At 44.9% G+C, this 27,038-nt stretch overlaps 2 protein-coding genes and 1 long non-coding RNA gene across 4 annotated transcripts; 2 read left to right on the plus strand and 1 right to left on the minus strand.

Moving 5' to 3' along the window:
• On the minus strand, window positions 1-8,299 carry LOC133514941 (uncharacterized). Its single transcript, XR_009798901.1, has 3 exons — window positions 8,177-8,299; window positions 4,063-4,198; window positions 1-953 (listed from the first exon to the last, which is right to left on the minus strand). It is a non-coding gene; the product is annotated as an uncharacterized LOC133514941 (long non-coding RNA).
• Window positions 8,300-8,316: 17 nt separating this feature from the next.
• On the plus strand, window positions 8,317-15,435 carry srxn1 (sulfiredoxin 1 homolog (S. cerevisiae)). 2 transcript variants are annotated; one of them, XM_061847043.1, is made up of 3 exons: window positions 8,317-8,586; window positions 9,557-9,795; window positions 14,756-15,435. In XM_061847043.1, the coding sequence occupies exons 1-2, from the start codon at window positions 8,359-8,361 to the stop codon at window positions 9,764-9,766; spliced, it is 438 nt and encodes a 145-aa protein (XP_061703027.1). In that variant the 5' UTR covers window positions 8,317-8,358; the 3' UTR covers window positions 9,767-9,795; window positions 14,756-15,435. The 2 variants fall into 2 exon arrangements, with proteins under 2 accessions (XP_061703027.1, XP_061703036.1); XM_061847052.1 differs by lacking the exon at window positions 14,756-15,435 and having other exon boundaries at window positions 9,557-10,325.
• A 5,160-nt stretch (window positions 15,436-20,595) lies between these two features.
• tcf15 (transcription factor 15) lies at window positions 20,596-21,722 on the plus strand. The gene is made up of 2 exons (XM_061847032.1): window positions 20,596-21,199; window positions 21,584-21,722. The coding sequence occupies exons 1-2, from the start codon at window positions 20,726-20,728 to the stop codon at window positions 21,647-21,649; spliced, it is 540 nt and encodes a 179-aa protein (XP_061703016.1). The 5' UTR covers window positions 20,596-20,725; the 3' UTR covers window positions 21,650-21,722.
• Window positions 21,723-27,038: the final 5,316 nt, after the last annotated feature.

Genomic DNA, 27,038 nt, shown 5'->3' on the forward strand with positions numbered 1-27,038 from the left:
CCATGATTGCTGAGGGGATGTTTTGGTTTCTCTTGTTCTGCTACAATTTATGACAACAACAATAGCAATGATAATACTAATAAATAAAAACAAAACAATAGCACAAGCAACCTGCAAGTCTGCAATTATTTCTTTGGAATCGCGATAAGTGCCGCTAAACACGCTCCCCGTATCGCTTTGTGAAAGAATCCCTCAATTAAAAGGTGCAAACTTTTGTTTTGTTTTTTTTAATTTATCAGGTGCATCATATATTTAATCTATTTAAGTTTGAAGTACAATACATTTGGATTTCATCTTTAAGAAGAATTTGTTGTGTTTTAATTTTTTTTTGTGTACTTTAATGTGTAATACATTTCATTGAGTTATTATTGAAGTCATTTTTCCCCCCATTTTCCTACAGTTAAGCACAGCGTTAATGTTAAAATGATGCACAATGTTACTAGAGGTTCCCGTAATATTAAATGTACTTTTGAGGAATAATAAAAAACAAAAGAAAGACTAAAATTCGACTCTCTTTTAATGTTGGTCATCATGATGGTACGATCGACATGAAATCTTCGCCGCTTGAGCGGTTTTATGAGCTTTATTGTGACTTTCCACGAAATGTGCCCACTATGAGGCAAAGAAAATGGCAACAACTTATCGTTGAAAGTGGGTGGCGAGCCCCCAGGACAAGACCTCCTGAGATGAAAAGCCAGTACATCTGCTTGAAGATCTTCCTGCTCGTTACATTTTTAACGGAATGAGGATTTTACGTCGCAACGACTCTTTCTGAATAAAAAATATGGAACAGAATGAGAACGAATGCGGGGATTATTGTTCTGGGGCTTTTCTTGATTGGCTTTCAGGGAACGTGCAAGACTTGAAGTGAGTTCCTGGTGTCCTTCAGAGTCCTCCGCGGCAGCTCGACGAGGGGGTGCGCGGGCTCCGCCCTCCGTGTGGAAAAGAAGCGACTGAAGGCAAACAAATCGAAGCATCGATAAGCGCCTCCTGCTGGTGACTGCATTCAACAGGAAGTTGCCAATTTCAACAGCTGACAAAACTTCCCCCTCCCAACATGTTGCAGCTGATCAGGTTTTATGAGGAGAGTAAAGAACCGCTTTCATGACATAGCGACAGCCTGTAAAGTGGGGGCCCGAGGAATCCAATTACATCACATTTGGGGCAGCGACGTGGGCCCGCGCGGGAGCAGCCACGAGACGACGTGTCAACGAAGGCGCCCTCCCGCTGCCTCGCACATCGACTCAGTGATTGAAAACGACCGGCAAAATGGTCACACGTCAAACAAAAATGGGGGACCGCAAGGTTATCCGACAGTGGCAGTGAGCTCAAATCGGTTTTATAATAATTCATGCTGGATTTTGCTTGCTCTGTTCAAAAACAGCCGATTGCTTTGTCATCTAAACCCACCCAAAATGGTACAACCTAACAAGGTAAATGAAGGAAAATTCCAGGAGCAGTGCCACAAAAGATAGATTTGCAATCCAAACTTCCCCGAGCCTTCTCCGCCATCCCTTCTTGCACTCCTGGAAGAACTTTTCCGCCATCCTCCGCGCCACAGTCGTCACGACCGTCTTGTCGTCGTCCACGTCTTCAAAACGGGTCCCACGTGAACTCGGGAAAGAGGAATTAAACCCCAAAGGACCAACTCGGGTGAGTAAAGACGTCGCCCCAGCGCGGCGACTTTCAGCCATCTTGCTAAAACTCTCACCGAATAAGGCGGCGTCGCTTCGCGGACGTGCTGCTCGATCGTGTGGCCAACGTTGAAGGGGGAAACCTCCGGGTCACGGTTTGAAATCTTTTCGTGCACTGGCCGGAAGTGCCGGTCAAGCAAAGCATTTTTTTCCAATGCTAAGTCGATTGAAGACTGCAACGAAAATACGTCTTATAGCACGACGCCCAGAGTTTTGTCCGATACCGTTAAATATTTAGAATGTGAGAATAAACGAAGGCACGTGGAAAAATGAGAGACACTTGGCGTGGAGGACCCGTATTTAATGCCAAAGTCGAGGTTTTCACCGATAAGAAAGTGGACTGTTAACCCGCTGGCGCTTGTCTTGGACAACTGGATCTAAAAATGGATCCGGTGAGTAAGTCGGCGAGATTTACACGGGTTAGACTTTGAAAGCGTACGAAAGTCTGGACGCGTACAACTACTTTCTTGCTGGATCTGTTCTCAATCAGGAATCCATCCCACGCAGTGACGGTTTTCACGGTTCGTGAACGCGGAAGTGTGTTCGGCTACATGTTAACCTTTGCCGAAATCCATCGATCATTTCAGAGAGTATTCAATACAAATACCAATATTTCAATAAATGACCCCTGGTCACATTAATTAACTATGATTGCAAAAAAAAAAAAAAAAAAAAAAAGTGTAGCGTTTCCCAAGAAGTACTTCTAATGCCAAGTTGGCTGATTTGAGAACAATGCCTTAAAAGAAAAATAAGACAGAGTCGGCTCCTCCGTACAGGAAGCGTGTTGCGGCCACACGTTAACCTTCGTAAACCTCTTGTGTGACCGATGGTTTATTTTCTTTTTTAAAATATGAACTGTTCTCAAATCAGCCAACTTGGCATTATAAATACTTGTTGGGAATTTGCGATTGCGAAGAATAATTCCTACCGGAAGTGAAGCGATCGCTACACAGTCGTGTGCATTTGGTTGGGCACCGTCCATCACATTTAATTGCCGAAATCCATCGATCTTTTCAGCTGGTATTCTATAGGAGGATCTCTTTGAATAGCTGTCTCGTCTGTTGTGACAACCAACAGCACAACAATGAATATTCTGCACCGGTTCAACGTCCCCCACAATGTCGAGCAATTCTTTTTGACCGGCAATATGGCGCCGTGAAAATGGTGACGTCACGTGCACGAGCTCTGTCCAGTTTATAAACTGTACTGTGTACTATTCTTTGGAAAATTAAGGATCCTGGTGGTCTGTTCTGTTCAGTTCTGTTCTGGCCAAAACTGTCAAAGTGGACAAAAGTGAATCGGGTTTAAGGAAGTGTCACCAATGCTGGCATCAGACGGCTCACTTGTAAGCGCTGCTGGCCGCCCAGAGGAGACGACAAGAAGCAGCAGCAGCCATCCGTGCAATTCCGACAACGAGCACGACTTCATTTAACACTCCTTCCATTAAAGCGGTGAAAGTCCCCCCCCCCACGCTGACCCCCTTTGTGTACACGTGACGCCATCTGTTGGCGGGAACTTTGACGACCGGCAGCTTAAACAACAACACTTACCATTTGCTCCAGGTGGCGAATGCTACGGCAAGGAAGCGTCAATTTTGCGTGGAGGCGAAATGCGAGAAAATACAAAGATCCCGACGAGTATCCGGGCCGCGAGCCCGAGCGGTGCGCTGGAAGCGGCCATTTCCGACGTGAGCAGTTCATCGCGGGAGAGCTGCTCATTAAAACCGCCATTCCTTGGTGGTCCATCAAGTGAGACTGCCAAGCTCTTGAACTCGCTGTTCTTGATGTTTGCGCTGGTTGTGGGAAACCCATCTGTTTCCTTATCGCTCTGTCGGCACCGCGTCCACCTCATCCGTATGCCTCACTTTTTGAAGTGGTGGCAGAACTGCATTTTTACGCATCGAAGATGTCCAACTTGTCGTCGGCACTCGGGCAAAAGTCCAAGAAGGGAGGGGCGGACCTGGAATCGCTTTTAGTAGAAAATATTTCATTTCCTCTCGTATGACCATTTTGAGGCAATGACATTTCCCGTCAATCGTTTTCAAATACATAATATTGTTGTACTGTATAATTGGCAATTGGAAGAATATCACATCAACCTTGGCATATCTTTATCTTTGCAATTATTAGAGAACTGTCCTATGAGTAGTGGTGCACAATAGTGGTTCTTTTTCTCTCTCTCTTTTTTTTTTTTTTTTTTTACACCACTCCCACCATCCTGAACCAATATTAAAATACAGGAGCACAGTAGGCTTAAATAATCATAAAAAATGAAGCTGAAGGGTTACCCATAAAACAATATATATATATATATAAATGTATTGTTCAATAAATGGAGTCACTGATGGTGTGGTGGTACACACGCCTACCTTCGGTGCAGGCAGCGTGGGATCGATTCCCACTCAGCGACGGTGTCGATATCCGCCCCGCGACTGGCTGACGACCAGTTCGGGGTGTGGTCTGCCTTTCGGCCGAAGTTAGCTGGGATAGGCTCCAGTTCTCTCCCTGGATAAATGGAGAGGGGTTGGGTCAGGATGGGCATCCGCCGTAAAAACTGTTCCAAACAAATATGAGCGTGTCATCTGAGATGACACGCCGTGGCGACCCGAAAGAAACTCATACACGCATTCGTCAATAAGTGTTTGAAAACAAACGGGTCTAAAACATTAAATGTAAATGCACAGTATTTAAAAAGTCAAATACAAATGTACTGTACTCGATTTAAAAAAAAAAAAAAAGTTCAAGACACTAACATTATGCTGAGTTTGGACATTTAATTTTGTTATTCTTTCACACACCACTAGAGGGAGCCCGTGGATCCATCATTTGACTCCCATCACTGAGAATCACTGGGGTACTTGTATACTGTAGTAGAACTATAATGCTAACATACAAGTATTTCTAATGAGTAGTAATGTGACAAGTTTCACCACAATTTATGACTGACTGACAAAAACGTTCTGAACGTGGTACCAGGGCGCCACCGACTGCCGGAGACAAATTCCTTGTGTGTTGTTACACACTTGGCCATTAAAGCTGATTTTGTTAAAAAAATGTCGGGAGGCGTCCATATCAACAGAGTACAACGAGTACAACAAAAATGAAAGAAATTGGATCAGGGGGGTTCTGGAGAAACTGAGGTCCCTCCTCAATCTAACTGGATCCATGTGACTTCTTTCCCCTCTTTCCCAAGCTCACGGGGACCCATTTGGAAAACGTGGAGGACATCGAGACGGTCGCGTCGAAAGGGCTGCGGAGGATTTCCGAAGAAGGCGCGGCAGAAAAGGATGCGTTCCCATTCCTGGGGGATTACTTCCGAGGGGGAAATTTTGGAGTTTGGATTTGAACTATATCGTTTGTGATGTCACTTCTGGAGCATTTCAGACACCGCTCGCGTCGTAAATCACTCGCACCATAATTTGTAATACTGCTCCGTACTTTCCACTTTTGTTTCTGTGAATTTACTTCAAGCCAAGTAAGATTATAAGCAGAGGTCCCATTCCAAATGGAGATGCTGAAGTGGAGAAAATCAGTTCGTTTAGCCGGAGAAACGGGAAAAAAAAAAAAAAAAAAAAAACAATGAACACGCGTCACAAAATCTGACAATATTGGCGCCGCTTTTGCTCAACGCTGCCGCGCTTTCAGATCCGATCGTCAATCCCGCGACATTGTCAGAGGCACGATCACCTTAAAAGCGCGTCAGCGCGTGGAAAAAGACGGGGAGGGGGGGGGGGGGGACAGCGGTGAATAAATATAGCTCATTTCTGGCAGGTAATTTTCTCCAGCTGCTCTTAAGTGTGACAATCCCGTGAGGACCGAAAATCTAATATTAACAGCAAAATCATCGTGTGGGAACTGTTGGCGCGTGACCCGCAGCTGCACCTGCGCGCCTAACTCAACTCAAGTCGTTGGGAGACGTTAGCATCTCCGCTTTGACAGCAGAGGGTCGTACAGACAAGAGTGGGACTCGGATCAATTTACTCGTCTCCGCGCCTTGAGTGACAGGGTCCCTTCTTTCGCACGTGATGCGCTTTATTTTGGCGGGGAAGCCGCACGACGCGTTCTGACGGAAAATAAAGCGCCGGCTCGAAATTGATGCCCAATAAAAGAGTGAATGCTGAGGGGTAAAATGTCACCTTACATATTTGCGGCCGGCTGCACACGACGCACTTTTTATGACAGACGCCATCTGATGTTTTTCAACTACCGTAATTCCCGGCCTCCAGAGCGCGCCTGGTTATAAGCCTCACCGGGTACATTTGTAAAGGAAATCACATTTTTTTACATACATACGCCGCAGCTGTGTAAAAGCCGCAAGTGCCCACATTGAAACACGAGATATTTACAAAGAACGAAAGTACACAGACAATTTAACACTAGCTCAGCCGCGCTAACACTAGCCCCATGCTAACACTAACGCCGCACTAACAGGGCTGATTAAAAAAAAAAAAAACTTACCGGTAAAAATCACTGAGACATTGCAGTAATATGCTAGCACAGTGCTAACAGGATCGGACCGGTAAAAGTCACTTCCTCGGCACATATATTCCACCGGTCTCACACTTACCTTTTCCGCCCCCTTGCAGCCGTTAGAAAAAATGCACAAATCGGCCGCGTCACCGCATAAACCGCGGGGTTGAAAGCGTGTGAAAAAGAGTCGCGGCTTGTTGGCCGGAAATTACGGTACCCTGATATCAGATCACGGGAAGAAAGCGAGAACATTTGATGGAGATGATCAGACAATTGTTGTTACACCATAGCTGCACCAATAGTCGGGACGTCGCCTTAAACATGAATGAAAAGAGAAGGCAAAGATTTGCAAATCATGCTCAAACTATATTTCGTTGAATACACGACAAAGAATATGGAATATTTCATGTTCCAACACTATTGTTTTTAGCAAATAAAGGTTAACTTTGAATTTTATGGCTGCAACACGTTCCCAAAAAGCTTGCATTCTGTTTTTATTTATGTTTAACACGACGTCCCACCTTCATTGGGATTGGAGTTGTATTTTCCACAGTTCCATAACAGCGAGATATACTGTATAATGCACGGATAACGATTACTGACTATTTAAAGAGCTCCATGTTGGAAGTTATTCCCACGTGACCAATTAATTGTCGTTGAAAGTGTGTGTAATAAATCAGTCCAATGACCTGCGTCTTCCGTCCAAGAACTCATTTTTAACGGTCTCGTCTCTTAGAAGAAGCGACGGCTATACGTCGGGAACAAACAATGGATTTATTTCCGCGGCTCTTTTGAAGATTTACCTGCGCAAAGCGGCGAGCCCAGATGTCCCGTCTTTGTAACCACAGCAACCCGCGCGGCGCTTTGAAATCTCGACAAATATAGAACGGTACAGTACCAAGTTAAGCGCTTTGAAGCGGCGCGCCTCCATCACGCAACACTCTACACGACCTCATTAAAAGACAAGTTACAGGATGGAGGGCTTGTGCCACCTTATTTTTCAGAATAATTGCTGGCGTGAATTTTGAAGAGGCACCCGTGTCTAAGCACAAAAATAAAATGGCTGTTTAAAAAAAAACAGCACTTCGATACATTAATCGCTGAATTTTTTTTCATAATACTGCCTAACATAATTGGATCCGAACCTTGCCGAGTTCAGGTAAGAGGCCAGGATGCAAGTCAATTGCCCCACAAGCATAACATTATGGCCAGAATTCTGAGATGATACATATGAAATAGGTGCATCGTAAAGGATTAAAACAATAATAATCCATAATTTTACAGAGTGAATAAAAAGCCTTCTTTTTTTATAAAGGATCTCAGATGATTGATGACGGCGACTTTGTCCAATTACAATTTACCGATGATAGTACAAACAATAGACTTGATCCTGAGGTCAAGTGGACTGTTCTGTTTGTCTTAGAGGAGGTTTCCCTTTTCATCGGCGGTTCATCCACAAGACAAACAGAGCAGCCCAGTTGTGAGCCATTCAGTGCCCTGTGGATGAAATGCCCTGGATGATTAGGAGCATTCACAGGCAACACGCTACATCATTCAATGGACAGCTTTCCAATGATGTCATCACCCTTAGACCAATCAGATGAATTAACTATAGAAAAAAAAAAAAAACTTCACGCTTCACCTTTCACCGGGTGTTCTTTGACCTCAATGACACACAAGATGGCGTAATTGGAAACCGGTGCACTTTTGTATCCTCGTTTGTTTTTAACAACTTGTGCAAAAACTTTACACCAAAGTGTAAATAAAGTACCGTATATTGCTTTATGGCAAATTTTCAAGTTGACTTTAACCCGACTGTACAACATCAAAAACCGTCCAGCTGGAGAAGCTATCTTAAAAAAAAAATGGCAGTCGTCAAAAAAATACATTTTGTCTACACAGGCACGGGGAATGTATTTAATTACTGGTCACTTTTATCTATCTATAACCACAAAATACATCTAATTCGGCATTCTTGTTGACAAATACGATCATAAAACACATTTTGCTCACCTGCTGTTTTGACAAAAGTCCCAAAAGTAAATTTGCCATAAAACGCACTTAACAGCTAAGCGGAAACAGTATCGTGATTGACAGTAACGTCAGCCAATCAGAAATCCCCGTCAATGATTCCCGCCTCCCGCAACGTACCCCGGAAGTAACGACTCGAGAAGCGAGCCGAAGTTTGGGCTCAAATGTTCCGTTTGTGGAGCCGCAACAGAACGCTTGGCACGCAGTCTGGTTCCTGTCGCATAAAGCAGCCGACGATGAGCTCCCAGCGCGACGTAAAAACGGACGAGGGGGAATCGGTTGACTCCAAACGACCACAGGAAGTGAACGACGTTCCGATGGACGTCATCATCAGGCCGCTTCCTCCCGTTCTAGACGAGCAGAAAGTCCAGAGCCTCGTCGATACTTTAAAGGTACATTAAACCAAAGTTCGTCTGCCTTCCTTGCAAGCATTGAAAACTTGTTGGTATTCTGTCATCTGTGCAGAGTCGCCCAAGTATCGTATTATAAAATAATTGAAATAAAATGGTCCAAAAGTTTGGATTCTCCTCCTTCACCCAAGTACTGTACGAGTTTCAAGTACCAGGGCTGTTTGCAGTATGGACTTTACGCTGAACTGTAGTGAAGTAAAAATGATTTTTTTTTTTTTTTTTTTTTTTACTGGCCCTTTTGATAATAATAACAAACTTCCGCGTGTAAAATATTTCCCTTTTAACTTGGAATATATAGTAAAATATAGCACAGGGTGCAGTTTAGCTGCAAAATAAATTCTGACAGAATAACTAAGGATTTTTTTTAGTTCCTCTCTTCCCAGCACTGCATCTGTGTACACTGTTAATTGTATTATTTAATTAGTATTATCAACTAATTAATTAATGGGTCAACGTGTGCACTACGCGTTACAAAATTACTAATAAGAACAAGCAGTATAGAAAATAGATGATTTGGAGCACTTTCATTTTTACAGACCGAATCAATCGGGGTAAGTCAAACACGTATGAGTAGCTCATCTTTACAATGTGGTCATAATATTCATGAATGAATGAATTAAGTGATTGATTTATTGATTGATTGCTTCCAATGAGGTAGACACAAATCCATAACAAGGCCTAATTTTGCTCTTAATAATAATCCCAAATTCAAATTTAAAATGACCACATTGCCTTGCATGCACGTGAAGTAAATGAATTCATCCAAAATTCAAGGTTTATGATTTCCCCTCTGTTGCTTATTTTTCCAACGATGCCAGATAAAGCCTTTTTTTAAATTTTGTTTTATGTTTTTTTATTTGATTTGATTTTTTTTTCAAATAACATACGTTCACGTACGGGGAGGTGTGTTCTTGCAATGGTCTCTGCCAACCAATGTTGGCTTTCCACGCAGGCCGGAGCAAGCGTCCACGTTGTGCCCCCAATCGATGTCCTCTGGATCAAAGGCAGAGAAGGAGGAAATTATTTTTACTCTTTTGGGGGCTGCCATCGCTTCGCTGCCCACCAGAGGCTGCAAATGCAGACGATCCCCGCCAAGATCATCAAATCAAGCGTGTCGGACCTCAGGACGTACCTGGGGGCCTCAACCCCGGATCTGCGGTGACCAAATGCTCCCGTGGTGTGAACCTGCAAGTACGAAAATTTCTTTTCTTTTTCTCTCTTATTTTTCTTTCTTTTTTTTTTTTTTTTGCTTTTGTCCCTGAGGCAAGGGGATGCATAGCAGGTAGTCATCCGTCAGGGGGCGACAGATATCAAGAACAGACAACATAAGTGTCAAATGAAGAAAATATGGATTATCGCTACACTCTTCCTGGTATTGTTTAAAGTAATGATGACATCATTAATTATCCGTGGGTATTAATCCCGGTACAGTATTTTGAAGGTTGTATAATGGCTGACAGGTGTTTATTTGATCTAATGAAGGAGTTTATGCCACATAAATTTTAGTTTTCCGAAATTGGGGAATTCTCATTTTTCTTGCATGACTGTTTAGGTTTGACTGACTATTTAAGTGAAGGTAATTTTCCATACGGGAGAGCCCACATCAGAGATTGCAAATACATTTTTTAAAAAATATTGATGAATATTTAGGAATGTAATTATTTGAATTATATATTGTTATACTACAATGTTATGTTTACTCATAAAATTCATTGCATTTATCCTTTCTCTGATTTTCTTTGTATTATAACTCAAAATGTCACTCAAGATAATCCCACATTCAATAATTATTACATTGTTCTGACAACAACAAAAAGAGGTAAATGTGTTCCACTTTTAATTAACATTTAATATCCCCAAATCTTTCCAATGGAAGCTTTTTACAACACAACCTGTTGATTCATAAATGAATGCTCTTTGTTGAATTTGATATGCGAGCTTCTTATATTTCATTTGTAACTATTGCTGCAATCATTTAAGATCATAGAGAAGACTCCTCGTTGTTTTTATTGAGCACAAATCCGCTTGAAACATTTGCAACATCATATTTTCATGACAACAACATGAAATTAAATGATGCCGTTCTATTACGCACATTGCGTGCGCCAATATCCACACTAGGAAATGGTTTGAGAAAGTGGCAAATATCCATTTATCTGTTGTCTGAGCAGCTTATCCTCACAAGGGTCGCGGGAGTGCTGGAGCCAATCCCAGCTATCTTCGGGTGAGAGGCGGGGTACACCCTGAACTGGTTGCCAGTCAATTGCAGGACACAGAAACAGCCGAGCATTCGCGCTCACAATCACACCTACGGGCAATTTAGAGTCTCCAATTTCTAAAAAAAATTTTAGGGGGGGGGGGGGAGGGGAGCAGCGGCGTGGCCGGAGAAAAGCCACGCAGGCATGCTAACAAATGGGTTTAGGAAGCGGCAAATATCCATCTATTCGTTTTCTGAGCCGCTTATCCTCACAAGGGTCGCGGGGAGTGCTGGAGCCAATCCCAGCTGTCAACGGGCAGGAGGAGGGCGGGGTACACCCTGAACTGGTACCCACAATCACACCTACGGGCAATTTAGAGTGTCCAATTAATGTTGCATGTTTTTGGGGATGTGAGAGGAAAGCCACGCAGGCACGGGGAGAACATGCAAACTCCACACAGCGAGGGCCGGGATTGAACCCGGGTCCTCAGAACTGTGAGGCCAACGCTTTCCAGCCGCTCCACCGGTTTAAATTTACACAATTGGAATGACTTTAAATTGTTCCCGTAAATGTATTTGGCTAAAATCGACAGAATTTGTTGTTGTTGTTAACAGCCCAGCGAGTGCAAGTCCCCGCTTCCATTTTGTCGGGCAAATAATCGGGCTTCCGTAGACGGCGGCGTAGAACTTTCCTCTACGTCAGCAGCCCTGCTGATCTCCCTTTGTGGAGACCAAACCCAAAAGCAGCGCGCGTGTTCCCTTGTGTGAGAAGATTTCCTTCCTGTGGCTCTCGCTGTCTGGAAGTAACCGAATCCTCAAAGGCCTTTTGACACGCAACACCAGCATTAAAAAAAAAAAAAAATACACACAACAAAACATTGCACCTGTTGCTTTTGGGCAGGACTTTACACGGGAGGCTCTGGTGGATTTCATCTTGAAGGATTTAAATGTGTCAAGGGGGGGGGGGGGATTTGCAAGTTTCAAGAGGATTTAAAAAAAAAAAAAAAAATCCCTTTCATATATCTCATATGTATACAGCTCAAAGTTTTCAGAGCACTCAAATGTTCTATTTAGCCACTCAACTTTCACTATACAGAATAGCAAGACATATTTTCCATGAATAACTCAGATTAGCTACCATCAATTTTGTGAAGTTTACATAACATTGTCATGCATTTCTCTGGAGCTAAATGATCATTATTATTAATGATTGAAACTGAGTTTTACATGATATTCCATCGTTTTGGCATCATAATTTGGGTATTTGCTGTTTAAACTAGCAGCTCGTTCACTACTGTATTTGTCAACTGCAATCCAGATGTTAAGTGTCGCACATGAGTACGTTTTGCAATTGGTATTCGTGAAAGGGGCGGAGGGGGGGGGTCGGGTAATATACAGTAGAGCCTCGGTTTCTCGACCACAATCCGTTCTAGAAGGCGGTTCAAAAACCGAATCAACCGCCGCCCGCGTTCTGTTATTTCCGGGGGGTTCCCGAGGGGTGGGAATTCACAACAGAGCACGTCGTCGTAGGCCGCGGGCGTTCAGTTATTTCCGGGTTTTGTTGGGGGCCTTCGACTACCGATTTTCATTCGAAAACAGAAGCAAAAAAAAAAAAAAAAGAAATCTCTAAATTTTCGTCCGAAAACCGATTTGTTCGAGAACGGGGACGTTTGTACTGTAGTTCGTATGTGGATTTCAGTCTTCTTCAAACCTAATGACAGACAGCAGTGCAGGTGCTATGGATTTGATATCAGAACAGCTTTTGAGTGGAAGACAAAGATTAGGTGCTGAATCTCATCTTGTCACGTCAATTATGAGGGAGGAAAAATGGCAACACGTCAAAAGTTGGACACGTATAGACATAAGTAGAGTAGTAATAGGTCAGGTATAAACACAGTATCTGGTTACGTAGTAGAAAATGTGTAGCAATGGTGAGAAAAGTTGACAGTTCTTGGTGTGAGCGCCATGTAAAAAAAAATAAAAAATGTCTTGGGGCAAGTCATCATCATCATCATCCGGCATGCATTTTTGTAGTTTTATATTAAATTGTAATAGGTCTGTTATTTTGTCGTTAAAAGCCTTTTGCAGCTTTGTGTGTGCGTGTGTTTTTTTTTTAAATCTTACAGTCTGAGGTGTCACAAAAGCAAAAAATACACACCTGAGAGTTGTGATCTGCCTTTGATGCTTTTTTTTTTCCCTCCATTCTTTTCAATTTTCTGAAAATGGTGTTTTTTTGTTGTTGTTGTTGTTGTGAAAATCAGCCATCATTCCGCTGCTGATTACTAAAAAAAAAAAAAAAAATGTAAAAAGCTTGAAACAAACATTTTTTTCTTTCTTTCCTCTTTGATGTTCAATTTTGATCTCGTCACGGAAGAAAACCTTCTGCGCGTCCTTCAACCCATTTTCGGGACGTCATGATTTTCACGCATTATATCCTTCAGTATATCAAAATAATGAAATGTTTTAATGTGATTCTCATTCTGGTTTTTGTGACGATCTACTAAGAAAAGCCCAGAACCCTCTCGGCGGCAGCGTCCCATTTTTGGGACGGGATTATAAAGTAGCAAAGTTATCATATAACTTAACCATAAACAAAAAAAAGAAGTGTTATTTCCTTGATTGTGGCCCGTGAGGAGACTTTTATCTCAATAAGGCAAAAAATTGCCACCCTGCCCATGAATGGGTTGAAGACCAGCAAAAATGTTCGTGAAGGGGCAACTTTCATCTTTGAGAACGGCAATCTTTCACATTTTTTAAGGGGGCGTATTTCAATTGCAGAAATTTGCTGATTATGTTGACTGTCAATTGATGATTATTAAGATACAGATATGATCAATTGGAGCGGCAATCTTTCACATTTTTTAAGGGGGCGTATTTCAATTGCAGAAATTTGCTGATTATGTTGACTGTCAATTGATGATTATTAAGATACAGATATGATCAATTGGAGCGGCAATCTTTCACATTTTTTAAGGGGGCGTATTTCAATTGCAGAAATTTGCTGATTATGTTGACTGTCAATTGATGATTATTAAGATACAGATATGATCAATTGGAGCAACACATTCAAATGAAGACTTCATGTCAATGATTGTCAAATCCAAGTCTGCCCGCACCAACTTTAAAAAAATAAGAAAGGGCGGAAAGAAAAACGACCCCGTGACCCCCCCCCCCCCCCATCGGCAAAAATGCTTTCTCACTGGTTAGTTCCACTATGGGTGGTTTTTGTTTTAGGTGTACGATGATTTCTCCCCGCTTCCTATCCCCGAGTGAAACCAACTGCTGCCGTGTAATTTGGGCCAGATTTTGCGGCGCTGGTGTGCGACTCCCCCGCTCGCACGAGCGCTCACCTCCGTTTGTGTCGGCGCAATCTACATTTCACGCTTCAACCCTGTAAAAAAGTCTCTATTTATAAGGTTCCCCGTTGCAGTCAATCAGCACGGAGCGAACGCACCCGCATGCTAACACAATCGTCTGAGGAAAGAGAAACGTTTTAGGGCGGAAGACGTACTCGCGGGAAGGAGACGCGCTGACTCACTAGCTAAACTGGTAGCGGAACAACGTGCAGCTAGTCGGCAAGCAAACATGCTGTCACCCACCCACCCGCCGGAATCCCAAATTGCACGCAGAAGAGGGAATTTCGGGAGCGCAACTTCCTCAAAAATCAAATATTGCCTTCTGTACCACACGTCGACGTTACGGTGATACGGTCAGCACGTGGGGGGGGGGGGGTGAATCCTGTCATCCTGTCAGGGGAAAAAAAAAAGTCTTCTTTTGGTTTGGGTTTCCGTGGAAATGACAACGCAATCGGGTTTCCTTTCGAGACCAGGTTTCACTCGGTCTCAGTCAGGTTTGCAGTATTTCACCCACCAATTTTCTACTGCTTCTCCGGGTCGGGTCGCGGGGGAAGTAGCTTCAGCAGAGATACTCAGACTTCCCTTTGCCTTTCCCCAGCCGCTTCTTCCCCGAGGGGTTCTCCCCCCGCTGGGACGTGCCCAGAACACCTCACCGGGGAGGCGTCCGGATCAGATCCCCCAGCCACCACATCTGGCTCCTCTCAATGCTCGACACTGAGCCCCTCCCTGATGACCGAGCCTCTCACCCGTTCTCTCAGGGAGAGTCCGGACACCCTGCGGAGAAAACTCATTTGTATACGGGATCTTGTTCGTTCGGTCACGACCCGCAGCTCGTGCCCATCGGTGAGGGGAGCGCGAGGGAACGTAGGTCGACTGGTAAATTGAGAGCTCCCCCTTTCGACTTAGCTCCCTCTTTACCACAATTTTTTTGTTTGTTTTTAATATAACGTGTGCTATTCTCGAGTAGCAGTCGGTTCTTCTGCAGAGCGCCCCCTAGTCTTCAGTCTGAGACATGACATAACTGATGCACCTCGTCTTACGGGCCATATTTACTGTACACGAAATGTGTGACATACTATGAAAAAACCTGCAGTTGGGTCTTAAAATGTCAAAAATGACAAATTACTTTGGAAAATGCGGGTGGGTGAAACGTGTTCTCTTCAAGTTGGTTTTCATTTCATTTGTTCAAAATAAAACATTTCCATCTCAATTGTATGACATAATGGCATTATCAAGTATCAGGACTCCTTATCGGCAAGTACTTGCGTGTGAGTATCGGACCACCGGTCCTAAAAATGTGCTTTCGGTGTATCCCTGACATCGGTGTACTGTATTTTAATGGCAGGTATTATATGACACTATGTGTAAGTGTACTTGTTTGTTTTTTTGTTTTGTTTTTTTTTTTAGATCCATCCATCCATCCATCTTGTACCACTTATCTGAGGTCAGGTCGCAGGGGAGGGGGGGGGGGCAGTAGCTTTAGCAGGGACAGCTAAATGATTCCAGTGAGTTTTGCTTACTAAGTACTCTTCGGTATTTGCAGTAGCAGGATCGGTACCGATTCAATGGGATGCAGTAATAAGCGGTTCCCTTTGCGATGACCCGAGGCAAACGTGTCCTCAGCAGGGGGAAAACCGCACGAGAGCGACCGGACCGAGGCGACAAACCTGCACGGCTCCGACAACGCTGTGTTGCTCAAGCCCGAGGTCTCGGATCCGACTGAGAACTTTCCGCGGGAATAAGAAGTCGAGCCGGTTTGAACTGCTCCAGAACGTCTTCCTCTTTGTTCCGTGGCTCAGACGGATCATCAATAAGGACCCGGTGGGTGGCGGAGCCCAGCGGCTGCGTCCTCATCACTCAGATAAATGGATGGACGTACTTCCGTCAACTAAGCGCCGTAACGGTTCACAGCTGCTTTGAGAAGGCGATCTGGCACGACTGGCCCGTCCGTCCGTCTTCGGTCTGACGTTAGCGAAACCTGAAAATCTGACACACGCGTAATTCACACTAAAACCTGGCACCTTATTTCCAACTTTGCCAAAAGGAATAAGGTTGGAATCCGGAGTGCCACTGAAGTCCAACCTCAACTTGTTTTCGTCCTTCGGATGTTGCACGAAACCGACTGGTCGAAGCACTTTTGCAGAACTCACGAGACTTTACCTCAGCTAACAGGAGCAACGTTTCTTCTTCTTCTTCTTCTTTTCCTTTCGGGTTGTCCCGTACGGGGTCGCCACAGCGTGTCATCTTTTTCCCCATCTAAGCCTCTAAATCTCGTGCGTCCTCCTCTCTAAGTCACCGACTGTCCTCATGTCCTCCCTCACAACATCCATCAACCTTCTCTTTGGTCTTCCTCTCGTTCTCTCTTCCTTGACAGCTCCATCCTCAGCACCCTTCTACCAATCTACTCTTTCTCTCGCCTCTGGACATGTCCAGACCATCGAAGTCTGCAGTCTCGAACCTTTCCCTCTAATGAGCTCATTTCTAATCCTGTCCGAGCGAGAACCTCAACATCTTCATTTCTGCCACCTCCAGTTCTGCTTCGCGCCACCGTCTCTAATCCGTCCATCATGGCCCGGCCTCAGCGCTGTTTTCTAAACTTTGCCCCTCTCCATCCTAGCGGAGACTCTTCTGTCAACCAACCCCCCCCCCACGCCCCCCAGCTGTTCCAACCCGCTTGGACCCGTTTCTTCACTTCTTTACATTTATTGGCGGTCATTGGGAGCACATTTTATGGTCTCCGTATCGTCAGCCATTTTTGGGAAACTTTGATTGACCCTTAGAATGTTGTGTTCTTTGCCAAAATAAACACCAAATCTACCAAAAGACTTTTTTGGGGGAGTCCACCAGGACAAAAAAAAATTTGTTTCTAGCTTTATCCTTTGTGTAGTTATCAGCTGTAATGAGAAAAACAAAAGTTTCTCCCAAAAAGTGCAAAAAATGAGCTTGGAGGGAAAAACCGATGTTTGCATTTGATGTCACTTCAAATTTGAAAGCAACAAAAACGAGACTGAGGAGGAGGAACTGACTGAAAAAGAATCTTTTTTTTTTTTTTCAAAAATATATATCCAACTAAGACTCACCACGTAATTTGATGTGATCGTCTTGAATTGCGTCACCTTTTAAATCGTATTTGACGCCTGCAGTACTTGTTCGTGCCAGTAGACGTTTGAATCAAAGTCGGCGGACGTAAAGTTCGGCGGCATCGACCGAGTTACTTATTTTCACACGCTTAGTAACGAGGCAAGTTTGCGCCTCAAATTGATGAATTCATTTAAAAATGTCTGAATAAATCAGAGCTGGTCCAAGATGCCACAAGGCCTCGTGGTTTTGTTTTGAAAGAACTTTGGCGCAATCGAGTCCAATTGTCCTTTTCGTCCCAGCACGCTCTCGGCACGGCGCCACTAAATCATCCCTTTGCCGCGTTTGTTGTTTTCTTTTTGCACCTGGGCCGAGCGAGTCAACATTCCAGGATCATCTGTTGACTCTTTGTTTACTCACCGCTGACTTTCTCCTTCTGTGAGCTCGCAAAACTTCATTTGGCCTCACAAAGCGCAAAATGTCGCCTGAGCACGCCGCGTCGAACTAAGGTGAGATCGTCATGCTGCGTAAATTGACGATAAGGTTAGTCGGATACCGTAGCAGTACTTGAACTTTGTGTTCCTTGAGATCCGGAAGACATTCTGCATGAACGTCTTGGACTTCCTTTTCACCAGGACCGTTCTGGTAATCTCAACAAAATGGCTGACCTGTTTTTGTTTTTGTGTCTTTTTAACACAACGTTGACTAAAAAAACATTTTTATGGAGCGCTGCTGTAACATTGTAGCTGGGTGCGGTTCTTTACTTCCTCCTTGAAGCAGTATCGTCAAAAAAAAAAAAAAAAAAAAAAATTCCGGTAATGCAGTACGAAGTCACGTGGGCGGCGGATATTACCGATAATAACACATCGAGTAGCGCAAGATTAGCCGCGAACACTCCGTTTCACATTCTCGTTAATGTGTTTAAAACTTACTCGTTTTAATATAATAATTGAAGAACACTAACACAAGAAGTTTAGTAATTGTCTTCTTAACATTCTGCCCAAGTTATTATTGCACAGAAGACTAAACGTGGACAAAAAATACTGATTACATTAAATACAGTACCGATGGGTATAACGTGGGCATCCATCCATCCATTTTCTTTTGGCGCTTATCCTCATAAGGGTCGCAAGGAGTGCTCGAGCCTATCCCAGCTGTCAGCGGGCAGGAGGCGGGGGACACCCTGAAGTGGTCGCCAGGCAATCGCAGGGCACATCGAGGAGACAAAACAGTCGCTCTCACAATCACACCTACGGGCAATTTAGGGTGTTCTATTTTTGTTGCATGTTTTGGGGATGTGGGAGGAAAGCGGAGAAAAGCCACGCAGGCACGGGGACAACATGCAAACTCCACACAGGCGGGGCCGGGATCGAACCCGGGTCCTCGGAACTGTGAGCCCAACGCTTTGCTAGCTGATCCACCGTGCCACCCGTGTGCATGAAATTCATATTTGTGGCTTCAATATCATCCCAATGAGCAGCTTGGATATGTGGGTAAAGAAATGGAGCGCACCCGCCCCGCTAATTCAGGGCTCCGACTCACCGGCGGCCTGCAACGCCAAAAACGTTTCTGGCTGACTTTGTGGCGCATCCCCTGCTGCAAATAAAATCCCGCCAAACTCGCCCCCTGTCCATTGTCTTTAGCCCCACCCTCTTCCTCCACCTTTTCGCGTTTCTCAAGAGGAGGGAGGAGGCCCTTGTTTTGTTTTTTTACCGACCTCTACTCGATGGAAGCGCAGCGACTTCGCGGTCACAAAGTAGTATTTAGCATGCACGCCGTATTACAGCGCACGTTGTGACCGCAATGGACGACGTCGACCTCATGTGTGGGGCCACCATAGTATTGTGTCATATTCTGCTTTCTCTTGAAACTTTCTTTTTGAATATTATTAATTTCAGAGGTTGCACTTTAATTGACTTGACATAGTTGAAACGGAGCTTCCACTGTGTACCAAATATTTATGAACACAAGGATCTGTACTTGGCAGCGCGGTGCGGCGACTGGTTAGGGCGCTGGCCTCACAGTTCCGAGGACCGGCCCCACCTACGTGGACTTTGCACCTTCTCCCTGTCCCTTTTCTCCAGGTACTCCAATTTCCTCCCACATCCCAAAAACTACCAACCTTGATTGGAGACTCTAAATTGCCCCAAGGTGTGATTGCGAGTGCGACTGTTGTCGGTCTCCAAGTGCCCTGCGAATGGCTGGCGACCAGTTCAGGGTGTCCTGCCCAAAGATAGCTGGGATAGGTTCCAGCACGCCCCGCGACCCTTGTGAGGATAAGCGGTTAAGAAAAGGGGTGGGTGGATCTGTTCTTCTCCGTTAGTCTGGTGCAGATACAAAAGTCCTTCATTTGATTATGCACAGTAACTGTACTTTCTCAAAAATAATAAAAATAAACACCAGTTGACCACATTTTATTCATTAGCAACTGATTTACATTTTCAACATGAATGAATTCCATTACTTTTTTCCTCTCACGTATACACCCTCTGTACTAGTTTATGTCATAATATATGTTGTTTTACATATCCATCCATCCATCCATTTTCTTTGCCGCCTATCCTCACGAAGGTCGCGGGGAGCGCCGGAGCCTATCTCAGCTGTCAACGGGCAGGAGGGCAGGGTACACCCTGAAGTGGTCGCCAGCCGATCGCAGGGCACACGGAGACAAACAGCCGCACTCACAATCACACCTTTGGGCAATTTACAGTGTCCAATTAATGCTGCGTGTTTTTGGGACGTGTCAGGAAACCGGAGTGCCCACCCGGACGAAGCCCACGCAGGCGGGGCCGGGATCGAACCCGGGTCGTCACAACTGTGAGGCCATTGTGCCGCCTTGTTCTAAATAATACAATATTATTTATTACTTTGGACGATTGGTTAGCACATTGGCTTCACAGTTCTGAAAACGCGGGTTTGAATCCCGGCCGGGCCTGTGTGGAATTTGCATGCTTTCCCGGGGCTCGCGTGGGTTTTCTTCGGGTACTCCGGTTTCTTCTTCCCACATCTCCAAAACATGCGGGCTCGATTAAATGTAGATGTCAGTAGGTGTGAATATGAGCGCAAAGGGTTGTTTGTCTATGTCCGCTCTGCGATTTGCTACTATCCATTCTGAGTATCGTCCCTCTTGCCCAAAGTCAACGACATAGACGGTGACACTAGTGAGGATAAGTGGAAAATTGAATGGACACATAAAACGTCAATATTCTGCGTCCTGTACTGATCGTGATATCATATCGGTACAGATCCTCGCCCACGGTTCGCATGACGATCTTTGATGTCTGACGCGCGTTTTTCCCTCACGCGTATCGATTCCCGTGTCGCCGTATCGGTCCGGGCAAGACGTCAGAGCCGAGCCCTCCCGCCGGACCGCAGCAATAAAGTGAACACAACCCAAGCCGCCGCGCTCAAGTTCCACGTGCAGCCATGTAGAGCCGCGTGTTGACATGTAGCGCCACAGTTCCCAGAGACGCCCAACTCGAGCGGAGCCATGACGTTCGCCACGCTGCGCCCGGTCGCCGCGCGCTTCTACCCGGACCTGGGCGTCGCGTCCGAGGACGACGAGAACCGCAGCGAGAGCGACGACGGCTCGGAGCGGCTCTACTGCGGCGTGAAGCGAGCGAGGATGCCGCGGAAAGCGGAGGGCGAGTCCGCCTCGGTGGTGATGAAGCAGCGCAGCGCGGCCAACGCCAGGGAGCGCGGCCGGACCCAGAGCGTCAACAGCGCCTTCACGGCGCTCCGGACCCTCATCCCCACCGAGCCGGTGGACCGGAAGCTCTCCAAGATCGAAACGCTGCGCCTGGCCTCCAGCTACATTTCCCACCTCGCCAACGTGCTTCTGCTCGGGGACGGCCGCGCCGACGCGCAGCCGTGCCTGGACGCGGTCCACGCGCAGCCCGGGGACAAGGGGGGCAAGCAGCCCAGGACCATCTGCACTTTCTGCTTGAGCAACCAGAGGAAAGGGGTAAAGAAAACAAACGGCCGATCTGCCTCCGTCGACAAAAGATCCGCGTAGTCCGAACTCCTGGAGTTAGAACCGCAGGGAGGCCCACGTGCTGCACTCTCTCGCGGTTCTTCGCAACCGTCGGAAAGGTTTTTGGTGCCATTTTCAAACTAGTGGATAATCCTCGGTGCGCGATTCATCTACTTAAAACAGGGCGCCAGTACCTCGCAATATATGAACGCACATTCGAAATATTAAAATCTTGTTTATTTTTACATTTAAAAAAAAAAAAATCTTAACGATGTCGAATTTCACACTGAACCAGTTTTTATAAAAAAAGACAAAAATGATTTGTAGCCCCTGAAGTTGTTGTTTTTTTTTTCTCCTCCTCCTCCTCCTATGAAGGACGGCGGGGAGTGTCTGAAGATGCGCCGACTGGGCCCGCTGCGGCTGAGACGCGGACTCAATTGACCGCCGGAGGATTAAGCAACCTGAACACCCTCAAAAGGACTTTCTCAGGGAAGAGTCGGAACCACACACACACACACACACACACAAACGAACTGGATCCGACAGCGGAGCCGACAGACTACAATATTTATACTTGACCGAGAAATGTAAGCATAAAGCCCTCAGAGATGCTGTGCATTTCTTTGAGACTTATGAGCATTTCACCTTCTTTGTTTGCAAAAAAAAAACCGAAATAAAGTTTATTTTATACAGAAAAAAAACACGTTTCTTAACATTCTATTGATTTTTATTTAACTATAGTTGTGTCTACCTTGCACAACCATCACGGTCGATTTTTTTAATATTTTAATGTTATCTTTAAGTTGAATTGATTAATTTAATTGTATTAATTTGAATTGATTAATTTAATTTAAACTTTTTGATTAAAAATGTTGTTTAATTTAGTCATTATACTTGCAGTAAAAATGCATTGTGTAATGTTTTTGTATTTTTTTTCCCCCGTCAAAAAGGCAAAACCGCACGCACGGGCTTGCAAATGAGTTTAAACGCGCAAAAAGCACAACAAAAGTGCAAACTTTCTGCTGTCATTTGCTTTTCTTCTCAATCTCACGATTGTTTTTTTTTTTTTTTTTTTTTTTTTTTGAAGTCTGCTATCGATTAGTCATGGCAAATAGTAGCCCGCACTCTGGTCGGAACCCCCAAACACAGCTGTTGGTATGCCAGAGGGATAAATCACTGCCGTGGGGGCGTCGGCGGCGGAGGGGTGGGAGAGGGGTGAGAGGTCAAAAGTGAAAGCCTGTTTTCTCGCACTGGAAGCAAGTGACACAAAAGCGGTGTTACTTTGTATTTTCATTGTGTGACGCGTTCGGTTCGAGCAGAACGTAACAAATTGTTAGAGGGATGCGGCACTGTACGAAATCCATAGAGCACCACTTGCATTGTTGCTTTAATGGCCTGTTACACAGCACGCATTTAGTAAACAGTAAATACAGTGGTAGTACACAAAAGGATTTAAAAAAGATTGAAAAACTTTGTAAGCGGGATGATGCATGAGCCAAGGGAGAAAATAATAATAATTTACGAAAGACTCTGTTATCTATGTTGTAACAATGTTGTTGCTGTTTTCGTCCCGGTTTTTCGTACGTTCACTTGGTTTCAGCACAAATGATGGCGTGGCCGGCACGTTGGGTCCCCCAAATCGATGCGCGTCCATTTTTCTAATTTGTGTGTAACACAAATAACACGATATGAACATTAAAGAAAAATTCCAGTTGTTTGGCGTAACAATGTATCCAATTGATCACGTAATATGTACTCTATCTTGATAATGTGATGTTAAATTCTCTCTCATTTAATAGTGTTTTGAGAAGTTTTTTTTTTTTTTTTTTTATCGACAATTGCGAATTTTCAGGTGCATCGCCATTTTCGCGGTGACCTACGTGCGCTGACTCCGCGTCATTCCGCCAGAAGAACCATCCGAATATTCAACATTATTTACAGCCACAGGTTCAAATGTGTACGGAAGTATTCCTCCGTCTTCATCAGATGAGGATAAATCCGAGAAATCGGCGCTGGGCCACGCCATCATTTGTGCTGAAACGTACGAAAAACAACAACATAGATACAACATAGATAACTGGATAATTGTCGATAAAAATCTTCTCAAATCACTATTAAACGAGAAAGGATTTAACACCACATGATCAAGATATAGAGTACATATTGCATCTTACTTGCATATTACTCCAAACCACCGGAATTTTCCTTTAATGAGCGATTCAAGGCAATATCCCTCCCCATCCCGGAAAGAGTCAGACCTTCAAAATAAAACCACAGAGCGTGCTTATCAATACAGTTTCCACCTTTTGATGACTTACTCAACAGTCTCACTTGATTAAAAAAAAACCCGAAAAACTACAAATACTTAAAATTCCTTTGATGCCCCAAGCCAGCACGGTGGCAACTTTTATTTGAATGCCTGACTTCTGACAGGATGTTACGCTTACGTTACGGCCTTCACGTGTTCAAGTGTTGCCGAGCAGTTTGGGAGGCTTGTTGGGCGAGCGGTTTGATAAAGAAGATCAGGAAGACCACATAATTGATAATAACTTTTCCTCCCTCTCTCGCTTCTCTTTGCCGTCCGTCTTCCATACATCACAAATCTGAATCAGAACGATCTTTATTGGCCAAGTATGTCAAAAACATACACGGGGTGTGTCTCCGGTAGTTGGAGCCGATGTAGTAGTAGTACAACATGCATGTCGAGTACACCAACAGACAGTCAATTGAAACGTAAAGATTTAGCGGTGCGGTGCAATAAAGCCCGCTTGTAGTCTGGCAATAACAGAATTTAAAAAAAAAATAAAATTGAGAGAATTTTGCAAAGGATGCAAGAGTCCTCTTGCATTTTGAGCAGTTGGAGTGCCTAATAGAACAATCCCGTGCAACGACCGTTGTGCAAAGGATGCCAGGACTGGTTGGTCAATAATAAAAGAAAAATCGAGGCAAGAGTCATATTAAATGTTCATTTTCCACTTAATAATTAATCTTTCACAGTTTTCTGGATGAAAACCTCAAGTTTTTTGAACGAGAACTATATTATTGGTAGTATTTTTTGTGTGGTCTGGAACGGATTCATTGGATATACATGGTTTCCTATGAGAAGTAGTGCTTTGGATTTTATACAATTTGGTTTTACTTGGATTTTGTGGATTGAATTTATCCCCCAAACCGAGGTTCCCTTGTTGATTTTGGCATTGATTTAAGTCGCCACCCCCACAGAATCCCAATGGAAGTGTCTGTTGTTATCTTCCACAAAGCAGAATGTAGTCTTGCTCGCTAACAAACAAGCATGTAGCCAGTGGTCCATTTTCCTTAGCGTCATGTTATCGTGGTTACTGCAAAACATCCAACTTCCGTTGTGGGCTACCTGAGATGAAGTACATTTTCAAGTTTTCCATGAAATTCTGCTGATGAAAAAAAAAAAAAAAAAAAAAAGACACGTATTCGTTTCTACCGGGTGGAACTTTCCAGGTACATGACGTGGTACTCTGGACTGTACATTGCAGCTCATGTGCGCTTCCAAGTTGGAGTTTGGCCTCGCTTTAAATCATAGCACAAATTTCCTCCACAGACGGACAGTGGAAGGTTCCCGGGTGTCAGGAAAGTGAATTTCAGTAACGCGTAGGGGGGTCCAAACACTAAACCAAAGCCCCCATCCACCCCCCCCCCCTTCGGCCGTCGCAGGCTACCTGGAATTTTTCTGCGCCAAGACCGTCCACCGGGCCCCCTCGAACGGCTCCCTGAGGCTCCCCCCGGCAGGAAGATGTCACCCAGGCACAGGAAGGAAAAACAAAGTGCGGTCGACCTCTCCGAGTAACCCTCGGTGCGGCGGGTTTTGGGTCAGCGCCAGTCTTGACTTCATCCTGCGCTGGGACCCAGATGTAGAGCTCTCTGGCGGCTCCAGTCAGGGCCAGCACCAAAGTCGGAAGGGTGATGGGGCAAAAACTGTTTTTCGTGTCTGTCAAGTGAGAATGTGGATCCACTCAATTCGCTTGCCACACTCTTCTCCCCGTCCTTGGCCAGACGTTTCGACCAATTCCATCTTCCCAAAAACCTTTCTCAGCAACTCGATGTTTGGTAAACTCGCATCGCTGACCTTCGTCAGTCGTCTGCAGGGGTGTCAAAGTCACTTCCGCGAACTGTGCTGCCATTGAGAGATGAGTCACCTGGGCCAAATAAAAATTTATGACCAACCAAGTGGATAAATGAACATTGAATATGACGTTTACCTTTACTGATGAGGTGTAGCATGCAATGCTGGAGCCATGACAAACATTTTGGCAGAGGAAGGGTGGTGCAACACACGTAGACTCACATAACAATTATTTACATTTTATTCAATTCTGAAAATTTGTAGTTAACGTCATTTCAAAGTATTTTGAGGTACAAGCGTGTTTACTTTACGAATTCAACTCTTATCTCAAGGCACCAAACCCTATTAAAAAAAAAAAAAATCCCCATCTAGTGCGTGAGAAGCGAATGAGCTAATCCCGCAGCTGCATTCAGAATCCTTCACTCTGTTCTCTACTCCCTGAAGCAAGGCATCAATATTGAGTCGGTACATAAAATCCATTTCACGACAAATATAAATAAATGACAGGCTGTCATATGGCAGGTATCGTCATTACAATGATTTTAAACGTTTTTTTTTTTGTTTTTTTTTGGAGAACCTTAACGTGACACGTTAAAGAATGTTAATCATTAACTTCTGCCTACGAAAGCAGTTACGAGTCGACGCAAAGATAACGCAACGATGCGTCAACACAGCTGTGAAGACGAAGAAGATGAAGTCAACGTCTCGTGTACGACGTTCACGAAGCGTGGAGAGGACGACGCAAATCACGAACTCTGTCAGCGGAGACTTCAAAATAAAATAGATTATCCAGAAACAGGAAGGATGTAACACCCCCCCCCCCCCTCCACGCAACATCATCTGCGAGCAGTCCGAATTCCCAGATGGGCGCTCACCTTGAACTGTGCTGCCGTCTCCTGCCAGAAGGCCCGCCGAACATAAACGCGAACACGGCCGTGTTCTGACCGCGGAGTCGCTTTATGGGCCGAGGCCTCGCATGCTTTGCTTGAAACGAGCAAGTCCGGCCGACTTCAAGCGGAGGGGGGGGGGGGGGGGGGGTTTTTAAGTCTCCTCAAACGTTGAGGAACGAACAATTGTTTGCATGCGGCAAAGGACTTGGCAGGGAGCTCTGACAGCGGCGGGATGATGGACGGCGAGCAAGTCGGATGGGTGGGGGGGGGGGGGGGGGGGGGCGAAGCTCCGCTGCTAAGAGGAAATCCCACAGATGAAATTACAGAACAATACAGACCATCGGAACTGTTTTGTCCTACAGCAGACTCCGACAATCAAGCTCCGACCTTCGGCGCTTTGTCTGCGCTCACGGGCTGATGATCAAATAATAACGTGTGTGTGCGTGTGAGACACACGCACGCACGCACGCATACATAACTGCAAATTGCAGCCAATGTGCACGTGAACTTCACGACAAGACACGAGACAGTGAAAGATTCCTACAAAAAGAGGCGGAGTTCTTCCTGTTCCCATTCCCAGTTGAAAAGTACACGTCGCGTGTTGCAAAATGTCCGCTTAGCTTAATGCTAGCGCACCACTGTGTGCTAACAAAGCAAGCGTCAACATCGCGGTAGTTGCACCGCTTTAGGCACAAACGGTGCAGTAACACACCGAGACAGACAATATAACAACACTCAGAAGAATATATTTTTCATACTTGACAAAAAAGGAATTATATTGCCTCAGTTGTGACCGTCTTCTTCGTGTATATGTGTGACCGTCTGTATTATCCATGCTAAAAAA

Source organism: Syngnathoides biaculeatus, chromosome 2 (assembly GCF_019802595.1).
Source record: "Syngnathoides biaculeatus isolate LvHL_M chromosome 2, ASM1980259v1, whole genome shotgun sequence".
In the NCBI taxonomy this organism is placed as follows: Eukaryota; Metazoa; Chordata; class Actinopteri; order Syngnathiformes; family Syngnathidae; genus Syngnathoides; species Syngnathoides biaculeatus.

Bases quoted from the DNA above. Each gene is read 5' to 3' on its own strand.
- srxn1 (XM_061847043.1), top strand. From the start codon at position 8,359: ATGTTCCGTTTGTGGAGCCGCAACAGAACGCTTGGCACGCAGTCTGGT. The intron at 8,587-9,556 runs GTACATTAAACC...CTTTCCACGCAG, and splicing joins GCCTCGTCGATACTTTAAAG to GCCGGAGCAAGCGTCCACGT.
- tcf15 (XM_061847032.1), top strand. From the start codon at position 20,726: ATGACGTTCGCCACGCTGCGCCCGGTCGCCGCGCGCTTCTACCCGGAC. The intron at 21,200-21,583 runs GTAAAGAAAACA...CCTCCTATGAAG, and splicing joins TGAGCAACCAGAGGAAAGGG to GACGGCGGGGAGTGTCTGAA.